Genomic DNA, 12274 nt, shown 5'->3' on the forward strand with positions numbered 1-12274 from the left:
TGCAGTCAATTTGACTCTGAGGGAAGGGACTCCTGAGGCAAATATTTTTTTTTTTTTTTAGATGCTTTGCTTGCAAACAAATTGCACAGATTGGAGTTAGTTTATTCATTATGTTTGATTTTGGTAACAGAACAACATAGAAGTAAAACTGAAATGCTTTGTTCAGAATAAAAGCTAATTTTTCCTCTGCATGAACGAGTTCCCAACACACATGCTTTTACTTTGCTTTTGCACTAAATAACACTAATTAGGTGAACAGTATTAAATTCTCCTCTTAGTAGAAATCTCTTATTCTCACCAATACTAATGAGTAAATATTTAAACTTGCTATAAATATTCTCCAGTAGTTATTTTTATGGCAGCAGTAAATTAGAATTCCGCAGTGTGAGAAGCCCTGAACAGAAGGTGTACAAAGGTGTTAAACCCAAGCCTGCAGGTGAATTAGAACAGAAATCACATCCAAATAAGTCTTGACGATGGAACATTAAAAGCTTGTGAATATTTTCAATAACCATGATTGCATCATAATTTAATACATCCTTTCTTACTTACATTCCAGTTTTTCCACACCATCTGCCTCTTTTACTCTTAGCTGCTACCATGATAGCCCCTCAGGACAGCATAATCTCTTTAGCTGCGATGCCATAATCAGCTGCTAGCATAAGAGTGGAAGACAAAAAAATTAGAAAATACCACACATACTAAAGCATTTCCCCTTTTCCTCCTCAGACTGGAGGCTTAAAGAAATTAAGAAAAAATGTTTTATTGTCTATAAATTATAAGTACTATTACATTAGAGGTAACTGAATCTTAAAGTTGGTCTTTATTTTTCTTAATAAAGAATCTCCTCAGTTGTATTTCACTATTGAAACAAAGCTGACAGTTTTTGCTAGCTGGAAAAAATCCACTGTGAGAATGGAGCTAATCTCACACAGTTTATTGCTGCAGCGAAAGGAGTCTGCTTCACATTGATCTAGAATTTCAGATATTGCACAGTGGCTCTCTTAGAAGCTAATGCACACACACCACACACTTCAAGTAAGCTTTGGTTATGCTGGAGAGAAGACAAACACACTGGCAAAAATACTTTGTAGCACATTGTGACAGTACGTCCCTTTCCAATCCAACAGCTGGAAGCAGGAAGGTTGACTGAAGATGAAACGGGATCCCTCCAGTACAGGTTCCAGCATCCTTGGGAAACAGGTTAACTGAAACGAAAAACAGAAGAAAAGTAGGCCACAAAAATTCAGAGGTTTTATTTTAATTCACGGCAGTGTCAGGTTTTACTAGAAAGCAATTTGCCATGTCATAGAAATTCAAGGTAGGAATGATCTGGAACCTCCTTTGCTCTATCCCAATCACTGCATGATTGTTCCAGATATATTTGCTAATCTTTGTGTAGTCTAATTTTTAAAGACTCATGAAATCAAGCATTTTATCTGCCATTTTTGCATTATCCACAACAGTTTTAGGAGAATTTTTCTTAAGTATTCAGACTACATTTCCTTTCTTATTCTCATTACTTTCAGTTTTATCATCTTAGACTCCCTCAGGCAGCTTTACCCAGTGTCTGCTTTTTGTTAGTCATTTTCTTCTGTGTAGCTGTTATGTTTCTCTACAGTTACCGTGATTTTTTTTTGTAAGACCTCTTGTAATGTCACTTGCAGATGTCATTACTATTCTGTACACTTCATCCTTCCACTAATGAAGACGTGAAACAACACAGAAACTATCATTGCTCTTACTAGGCACTTCCTGTCAACCTGCTAGACTGCCGTTTATCGGTACTCATCCTTTATGGTCCTTCAATTCACATTCATTCCCCATGACAGTTCTCTTATCTGAGTCTTTCCAAATTAATTTTTCAAGTAAAATTTTCTGAGACACTGTAGGGAAGGTTTTGCTGATGCTTCAATCCAGCTTCATTGCTTCTGCTGTTTTCCCTTCTTCTACACTGGGGATTTTGTCCAGACAAAAAACAACTGAGGAATAAGAATGCATGCTGAGATATCTCTTTTCCCCCTTTGAGTGTAACTTTCTGATCTGAGGATCCTGCTGTATGAACACTTGCTGTCTTAATGGCAGGCACTCGAAGGCTAGCTTGTAACCAGCACTGATAATCTTGTTACACAGAAAAATTTCAGGATTGCAATCAGATGTGTCATGTGATTAACTTCATACTAGATGGAGGCAGGTCTGCAATTTCATTTTATGCGGTGTATGTACTGCATCCTATGTAGTAAGTATTAAGGGCTGGATTTCACCACACACACATTGAGTAAAATATTTCATATGAGTGAGTGACAAAATTCTCTTTGTCTCAGCATAATATTGCTTTCAGGCCAGATGGAAGTTAATTTAAACAGTGGGATTTTGGAAGAAGCAGATCTCTGTTCAGTGTGAAGATGGCAGAAATTGAGTTATATGAGATAAATCAGAATTGTCTGTACACTTTCCCTAGTAGACAGTGACTTGACAGAATATCATCTTGGAGCCTGTAGCTTTTCAGAATAAGGTGTCAGGAGGGTCACTTCTGAGTGTAAAGAGCTTCCTTCTTTCTTTCTTGTAGGATATTGTCCAGTTCTCTTCAAAACGACAGTGACCTTTGGATGGAGTCAACCTCCATCATGTGAATCACCGCTATTGGTTCATTTTGTAAGGAATAATCCCGATGCTAATCATGTCATAATGAAATCAAGAAATACAATGTCCTTCTCTTGCTTCTCTTCTTTCCTGTTTCATTCCTCTTTGGCTCCTTTGGCCTTCTTGCAAGCTTGTATAAGCTAGCATTTATCTGTATGCCATCTCTCCATTTCTCCTCTGCAGCCACAGGGGCTCAGGAAAACTTTCTCTCAGTGGCATCTTGAAACCTGAAGCTTTTTTAGTCAGCCTCCTGTGTTAGCACAGGGTAAGGACTGTAGTTTCCACTGATAGATATCAACTCATGTCCTTGTTTTAACTGCCGAGTCAGCACATAGAGAGGATGGGCCTTGACTGGCTGTGACATCATGGCTTCTCTTGTTCTCTGCACTGTGTTTTCCTTCAGGGGTTATCTTGCTGCTTCTTGATAAGTTACGGAAGATGAAATGGGAGCAGATGTGGAGACTCACGGCAGAGCGGGAATTAATGAGCATGCTGTCCACTTCACTGGCTGACCAGGTGAGTAGGACATTGCAGATGAGTGGTACAACCATAGTGCATGAGTTGAGGAAGGTAAGAAAGGGCAAGGGGATGAGATGTGGGAAAAGGCAGGGGAAGATATTGTGCCTGTAGTCACCACTTGTTGAATCATTCTGAGGAAGATGTGGAACAGAGGAATGGAGATACACTCATAAGGCTTGTCTTACTCCACTGACATTTTTACCTCCCCTGCGCAGATGATTTATAAGATAGACAAATGGGGTTTTCAGGCTTTAATTTTCTGTCCTCCTTTATTTAACATAAAACTCTCCAGACACAAGTCCAAATATACTATGTCCTTTCCTACTGATTATTGTCTAAGCAGACTTTAGTTTTAAGAGTCTCCAGATATTTATTTACTGTTTCTGGCAGATGAGTCCCAGCAGTCTTTTGATGTACTCTTTGCCACAGCTCCCCTGTGAAGGCAAAAGTGCTGCTATCTCCCTGGCACAGATGGGGAACTGAGGCCAAGAGAAGAAATAGTGTGCCTATACACAGAAATGCATATTGCTTATGTCTTACCCTAATACTGTAACCACAAGACTGTCCTTGTAACTTATTTCTGCAAATGGATAGCTGCATAGAGGCAGAACATGTTCTGTCCCTCATGGTGTAGGCTGTTCTGCAGATCTGTCCTACATGACCTTTCCATGAAATACTTAGAATACTTGTTGCAACAATAAAGTACTATCTGAAATCCTACGCAATAACTCACCTTGAAGTAGCACAACTGCCAGGATCACTTTCATTCCCTTTATTGATAAGTGACACAGTACTTACTAACATCAGGCAGTTTGTAATTTACTGCATATTACTCTCCCTGGTGACTAGAAGAGGAGCCACATCACTCACCAGCAGTACAAGATACAGTTTTGGAAACTTTGCTGGAGTCCATTAGCTCTGTGTGTCATGTGAACCTGTTCCTCTTGTTCAGATCTCCATGTCACCCCTTAGATTGATAGCACTCTCTGTGGAAACAGAATTACAAAGCAAGGTTTGCAGAGTTCAGCTCACGTAACTATTTGCATTTCTGTCTGTGAGGGCAGGGGGGAGGTAGAGTCAGCTCAGGGAGGGGATGAGATCGCCTCACTGTGGAAAAAACGTACCAAACTGTTTCTCTGGTTTTGTCTGCTAGGATATCTTCAATGCAGTCATCAAACAAAATCCCTTCCTTGTCTACCAGCTCCCATGTTTCTGGAACGTGCAGCTGTCTGATCATACCCGTTCTGAGCAGTGCTACAGAGATGTGTCTGACCTAAAGGTATGTTTTACAGGAGGTTGGATGGATAGTATCCTTTGCAACAGAGAATACAGGACTCCGCTGTGACAGAAGGGTGAAGTCCCTTAAGTAGGAGGGAAGCTGACACATACAGTTTATGAGGACGCCCAAGAAGGGAAGTCAAATATGACTTTGGCTTTGTGCATTTTGACTGCTAGAATAATCAAAGATGGATCTGCTTTGGGGTTTGGCAAGGTGTTAGAGAAGTGTTTCACCTTCTTACATTCTGTATCTATCACCTTTTCCAGAGCACCTTATTGCTGAATTCCTATTGCTTTCCCAGTTCTTAGCTGTTCCTAACCAAAGAATCCAAAACCTTTTTTTTTTTTTTTTTTTTGGTACTGGACAAGTCCGAAACTCTTTAGTCAAAATCATTTAATGGAGTGAAATTCACAAAGAGAGTTGGGCGGGCCCTGGCTAGAAATACATTAGCCAAAATATAAAGACCTTGCACACTTCATATTTAGCCTTTGAATACACTTAACCCAGACACACTGCTGCTCATTTTTCCAGGGTTTGCCCTGGAGAACAAAGGCTGAGTAGAAACCTATTAATTTAATAAAATGAAACTGTAGTATCAGTTTAATAGCACATTTTTCCCTATTGTCAGGTGGAATATAAAACCAGGATGGATTTGAACAGATATGGGTAAATTAACATCAGTTGTGCTGTGGCCATTTTGAAAGGCCGGACTCAAATGTAGCATGCAGGGTGTTCAGAATTGAAGCTCATTGAGCTTCTGCCAGGTGTAGAATAAGACTGGCTGGCTAAACAGCAGCAGCTTCCATCAGAGCAGACTGATGGCATCAGAACACAGTAAATATTAAGCAGTTTTTGGTGGTTCATTTTAAAATTCATGTAAGGTTCAGATACTTAATTCATGTTTTGAGAATGCTTTAGCAAATGAGGTTTAAAAAAAGAAAGGAAAACACAGAACCATAGAAGAGGTTGCAAGGGACCACTGGAGACTATTCAAACCCCACACAAAGCAGGACCAACTTAGATCAGGTTGCTCAGCGCCTCGTGCAGTTGAGTGTCAAGTCTGCAAAGACTGAGATTCCACAACCTGCCTGGCCCCCTGGTCCAGAGTTTCACCACCCTCACAGTGCAATATATTCCCTAAATCTAACCAAATTTTCCCTTGTAACAATTTGTAGAACAACAGCAGGAGTGTTCAATATGAACACCAGATACTGGAGCAGTATAGAAAATCAATCACCCCTCACACACTGATTTCAAAACCTGCACTTCCCAAAAGACAGAAGATCTACTACATGGGTTAACTGACCTGTCAAAGCTGGCCAGTATTGCTTGAATTTCATACATGAAGTAGTCACAACCAGCTGTTCAGGTGTGATCCACAGAAGACAGCTTTTAAAGTTAGATTGGTACACTGGTCAGTCCACTGATCACTAAGTGTTTTATGGTAGATGTTTGTACATCAGGATCAACACAGGGACTTAAAAGCATCATTGTTTTTTTGCCTTGTAACAAAATGCTAGTAAGGGACTTTAGTTCTATGCTCATGTTGAGAATCATGTATGACAGCAATTGCAAGGCCTGAAACAAAAGGAGAGATGTAGCAGCAGGGAAAATGTTTTCTAAAAGATGAATTTTAGAAAAAATACACCTCCTGATGTCACAGTATTTTTGTGTAATTTAGAGGCTGACGTTAATTCATACAAACCATTGAGACAGTCAAACTGGATTCAGCACAAGGTTAAGACACACATATTTTCATGAGAAGAAGATACTGACACTAATAACTGAGGATCTAGGGTTTGGTTCAATTGCCAAAACACGGTTTGAGTCACCATAGATCCTCTCAGATATCTGTGTGGGACTGGCAGATACAACACAGACCTATGGGAGACAATACCTTTTTGGCAAGGCAGTTGATGAGCAGGCAGGATAACCCTAAGGTGTTTTCAGTGTTGCTGTACATCTGTATTTAAGCAGCTGAACTGTGATCCCCATGACTGGTTTTGGAGACTGGTTAAGCTAACCTCAGAGTAGACATCTGACAACTAATCAAGCAAATCACTCTTTAGGCTCCAATGACTGTATTGACTAATCCCCATCAGGTATGGGACATCTAGCTCATATGTAACACCTACAAGTAAGCATTTAATAGAATTATCTTAAAAATAAATTGAACCTTTTCTTCATTGTTGATTAACAAATTTATCTTTACAAGTATAACTTGGGCTTGGTTGTTTATTACCGTATATTGTATCACACTGTCTGTTCCATTACAGTGTCAGCAATGAAGTCTAAGATGCATAGTATCCTCCACTGGCTTTTTTTCAGGTATTTAACTCAACAAGGGGTGCAGACATATAAGCAATTTCTTCAGCTGAAGTGGACTTATTCCCACTGCTAAAATTATCCCCTAAATACTGAATCGGGGTGAAATTCTTTGCTTTGAAAGAGAGGCCAGAGCCTTATCTAGTGCACATAAGCCCCCTGGTTTTAATAAAGCTCTTTCCATATTCAGCAGTTAAAGAACTGGCCCCCAGGCAGCACTGTTTAAAATTCTTCAGACAATTAAAAAAAAAAAAAAGCATAAACCAATTAAAGTTGTGAATTTGCATTATGTAAATCAGGAGAAATTCTAGTTCTGAAAAGAAACCAGCTGGTTTAGTTTGTGGTCGTCTCAAAAAAAGAAACAAATGTCGTTAGCCCAAGTTAGAAAATACACTCTTAAAATCACCAAAGTTAGTCAGTTCCATGGCATTTAATATAAATGGTGTGACACAACATATTTGGCATATCCTGTATTTCATAGTAAGACTGGAATAAGAAACGAGGGAAGAGGGTTAGAGGGAGAGAAAGACAGATTGTGAAGTTTTTACTGGAGGATTAAGAAGAATAGTGTAGGAAAGAAGGAAATGCAGGGAGAGATTTAAATTTCAAGGTAAAGCTGTCTTAGTCAAGTATTCCTCAGTCGAATCAGACTGCATTCCTTTTGTCAGACTGAAGAGGCACTGATTGAATTCCATCTGGCCTCAAAGTCCATGGGAGCTGAGGATTTGTCATCTCTTACACACAACATTGTGTCAAATAAACTTATCCAGGGCTGGCTGCTGTTCAGGTTGGGGGTGCATGTATGTGTGTATATATATATACACACATATATACTTTTCTTTGCTGCTTTGTTCACATTCATGCAAACATAGGACGAGCAGCATACTTTTTGCAGGCCTGTGGAACACCTGAATATTTTGTATTGCCTGTAGAGGATTCTGATCACTTTTTTCTCTTAATAGTCCTCATTAAGTTGCATCTCTAACAATTTTATTGATTTTTTTTTCTACTGCCCTATGTTAGAGAAGGTCAGGTGCTTGACTACCACTGAACTCTGCTTTCTTGCTGCAGCTGAGCAGCATGTACAAATTTGGGAGGACTTGCGTATGGGGATCTTTCAGAAAAGGTGTAAGAAGAACGGAAATATTTATAACCAAGTTCTGCACTGTTGCCGACTACTAATTTTGTATCCATCTAGAAATGTCAAAATAAAACTACTTTATTATTTTTAATCATCTAAATGCTTACTTACTTCCTATTTCATACTCTATAGTGCTAGAGGCCACACTGTACATAACTAGACTGAAGTCTGTGAGCTTTGTTCTGCTGTCTGTGGCCTATGGAACCAAAACTTATGTAAACAATTACACTTACAGAAATCTTGCTTTCCCCACCCTGAGGGCAGCTGTTTTAGGGATACACTTTGATACTTTGCATCAGTCAAGAATGTCTTGAAATTAACAACTTTAATAGAAAACAAGAGTGGGCTAAGAGGAAGCAGATGCCCTTTAATTCTTTTTGCCAAGTGAGCCAGCTGCGGTCTCTAAAGGCCAGAGGTGTTTATTTATTGCATGGCATTTGTTACACCTTGGGGAAACACTCTGGAGTTATTGTTGAAGACTGGCCAAAAGATGTGGAAGTGCTAATAGTCATTCTATGTAGGCTTCCACTGCCTGTCTTGCTTAGCTCCTCACATAATCCCCAGCAGCCCGCAATGTCAGTGGACAATCGCATGCTATAGGACCTGTGCCTTGCTGGGCTTTGGAGCGTGTGGGGATCTCCGTGGAACGAAGGTTCATTTATGCATTACTTTTGCTGCATTAGGCCCTGTGTTTGCGTCTCTTTTTGGTTAATAGCTTTTTCCTGTCTGTAAGGAAATCTCAATTACTATGATTTGTCACAAACCAAATGGCAAGAAAAATCCTACGAAAGAAGGTAATGAATTGTGATGCCTCTGACAATGAATCATGACCTCATTGAATGAGTCAGTCATGAAGAGAAGTCTGGTTGTCAAGGCTACAGATGCTATTTACACACAGAGGATCTGGTAATTCACAGTCACAAAAATCAGATGCTGGACTCTTCAATGGGAGTGTATCAAATTCTTGGAATTTACCCCTCCCACCCCAAAATAGGGAAATGCTTTAAATCCTATTGATGGCTTTTCAAACTGGTTTTGAACACAGCTGATACTAAATCAGCAGGCAGATAAATAATTAACCTCATAAATTCCCCATTCTGAAATTGTGTTATGTGATTCAATGTGTCCTCCCTGGGAATGTCCTCCACACTAGCACAACTTAGTGAGATTGCCTAAAAAAGTTTAAAGAGCTTCTTGTCCATAACCCAATTATATCATTTCAAATCTGCCTTGAATGTGACCTGTTGCACCTCTTTCTGTTCCAGTCCCTGAGCCACCCCATGCTGTCCAAGCACCTCAGCACTGATCTGCAGCAGCTGTGGCATTCTGCTGCCTTGCATCTTTTAACACCAACCAAGGAAGAGCTACACCAGGTGTAAGGGCTCAAGAGGGTTAAATGTACCTCTCCCTTGAACAAACATTAGTCAGTAAGGTGCTTCCACTCTGCCAAAAAGGGAGCACTGTGGTATTGCAGAGGTGGTTTTAGGGGTGTTTTTCCAGACAGGAGGCCGCCTGTTAAACATTGATACAGAATTTAAAGGGAGAGCTGCAAATCCCTTTGAGGAAAAATTAGAACTTTCTAAAATACAAGATAGGGACAGTCTATCAGCTTACTGCCGTACAGCACAGGCAGTAAGCAGAGGGGTAAAGTAATCTCTGGGACCATGGGCACCAAGTCAGGGAGGGCAGGGATTTGAATCCCACATTCAAAAGCAGTGCCTGGACCTCTGGCTTGCTGACTGCTACAACATGAGTCTCTTCCAGTTATGTAGTTCAGAAGTACCACTCTGAAAACTCCCCGATGACATTTTTGTGAAGTATTTGGTCCTGTCTGAGAAAATTGCTTCTTTTATTAAACCATTCATTTCTGATAAAACACAGTCTGAAAATAAAGTTTCCAGACATCTCCAGTCAAGGCATAAGTTATGTGTGTGGTGCTTATTTGCAGTGTCACTTGGGACATATTTAAACTTTTTGATAACCTGTGCCTGAAAAAAAAAACTATTTAGATGGCATTAAAGTGGTGTATATAGGTGGCTTTACTATGCAGAATTGATGAAGATTTTAACTCCTGTTGATTTCAATGGGAAATGTCTGGTTGCCTAAATAAGGAGTCTCATTTTTAAGTAGGAAAGCTCTCCATCTACAAAATACTACTTTTACTTATTTATCCAAATCATGAAATGCTCATGTACTTAATTAAGAGCTGCTTTGTGAAATTAAACCTCTTTAGGCTTATATTTAGGCTTAATTTATTCTTACTTTTTACCCCTTTAGCCTGGAAAGTAGGTATATACAGGTATATAGGATAACCTGTATTCTCTGATTTCATAAGGGCTGAAGCAGAGTGAGAAATGATCAAGATGTGTCTATGGGTAAAAAATGGAAGAGACTGTGGTTAAGAAAACATTTGGCCAGATAATTCTTTTGGAGAGAGAAGATGCTTCAGGGGAAAAATTGATAAAGATACCTATAGAAATAATGTTGTGTTGAAGGTCATAATTTAGTGGTTTGAACATCAGATTTGCAATATTTAATCTCTCCAGAGAGGACAATGCAGCTGTTAACCTAAGGAGGTTTACTGGGATTTTTGTTTTCAGTGTATTTGCATGCAGACAGCTGACCGTAGAGCCCTCCCCTACGACTCCACCAGCATATAGCACCCTCTGTTACGTTCCATCTCAGATCCTATTGCCAGACCACGAGGCTGCAACCGTATCATCATTTAAGTGCTTTGGGTCAGAACCTAGTGAATAAGCGGGAACTGTTGGTGCAGTTAGCCTGTTCCACTAGGTCAGAAGTGTATGGAGGTATTCCAGAAGGCTGGCTGAGCATAATCAGTGAGTTGTAACGCTTGCTGATTAACTAGGATGGTATTAACAGAAACGTACATGGTGCCAAGTTGCTTAATGATGACTAACCAACTGTTAAATAGATGTGGAGTTTTAAGTTCTGGTCTTTCAGTACTTAACTTGCTAAATGAAGATTAAGGAGCGTATTTTTCTTAGTTCTCAGGAGGCCTTGATCAAGAGTGGGAAGGATCCATAGGACAGCCTGAAGGCTAGCACTGTCTCTGAGGTGTCCGCCTAGATAATGGCACAGGGATTTTATATGTTCTAGCTGTAATTTCCTCAGTAAGCCAACAGAGCTTTGGAATAGCTTAGAAACTAGGAAAGAAAATAGAAAAAGAAATAAACACAGTATTATGGTGCTATTCAGTCTTGAAAAGGGGATGTTGTAGTAATGAGATTTTTAGTTTCTAGGTTCACTTTCTCTTTTTAATGTTGAGATAACACTTGCTCAGTCTGCAAATAAAGGGGATTTTAAGTTTGACCTTTTTTTTTGTCTGATTTCCGTGTAGTCTCTTTACAACTGATTTTTTTTTTCTCCAATAGATTGACTGTTGCCCGCAATAAAGTTTCTACCGTAATGGCCATAGCTTTACCTGTGCAGCCCACTTACTTCATTGTGTACCTCACTGATGCCCATGACAGCCTATGCAAGGATGTCTTGTCCTGTACAACTTCTGCAGTGGCTAATGGTGCAATAGACCAAATTAGACAGCTACAGTCAGAACTGAAGGTGAATTTGTGGGCTGACAGATGAAAAAGAATATGGTCTTTGGATATAGTGTTGTATGTCAATGGTTAAGAGTCTTGTCACTTTTTAAAACCTGTTGTTCTTTTTTGTGCTTTCATAGATCACATAATATTTATCTAATCATGTTACATTTAAAAAGCAGCCTGCTTTTTCCTAGGCCTGTTCTGTGGTTTTCTTACCTCAGGTCATCCAGATGGTTGCATAGTTCCTTGATGTTCTTCAGCTGCATTGGCGTATGCTTTCTTTCTTGATTAAAAAATCAGCTTTTCTGGATAGTCATCAGCTCGTTCAGCTTTCCTCAGTTCACTCCAGGCTCCCCTGACATCTGTACACATGCAGCATCCTGACACATTTCAGATCTGATCAGATGCAAACCACCCAGATAGGCCCTTGACACTCACCAGCTTTTACACACACAACAGATTTTGAAACACAGCAGTAAAGAGCCTCTATGCTGACAACTGCAGTTGTCTGGCTTTGACATCATCCCCCACACTACTGGGTAGAGACGTCAACACCAGTACTTGGCTGTGATGTAGCATAGTATATGTTGGTGGGAAATTCCTGCAGCACCGAGGAGCCTGGCCCGTAACAGTTACTGAATATATCATCGTTAGCCATTTCTGTGCTCATGGTCTGTGGTTGGAGAGCTCTGCAGGGGGATAGGATGCTCATGAAGACATCCAAAAGGAAACTCACGTGAAGCATAAGAGTAGTGCAGAGAGGGAGAACACACAGAAGATTTTTCTTAGCATGTATTTTTTGTC

General features: G+C 39.9%; 1 protein-coding gene across 1 annotated transcript in view; it reads left to right on the top strand.

Moving 5' to 3' along the window:
- LOC104463713 (glycosyltransferase-like protein LARGE1) overlaps positions 1–12274 on the top strand; it is a gene marked incomplete at its 5' end in the record, with an annotated part of 62952 nt that overhangs the window by 15856 nt on the left and 34822 nt on the right. The window contains 2 exons of the mRNA XM_010076152.1: positions 3047–3159; positions 4316–4441. Coding sequence (XP_010074454.1) covers positions 3047–3159; positions 4316–4441 — 239 coding nt within the window. The remainder of the gene's footprint in view (positions 1–3046; positions 3160–4315; positions 4442–12274) is intronic.

Source organism: Pterocles gutturalis, unplaced genomic scaffold, assembly GCF_000699245.1.
Source record: "Pterocles gutturalis isolate BGI_N339 unplaced genomic scaffold, ASM69924v1 scaffold14103, whole genome shotgun sequence".
NCBI lineage: Eukaryota > Metazoa > Chordata > Aves > Pterocliformes > Pteroclidae > Pterocles > Pterocles gutturalis.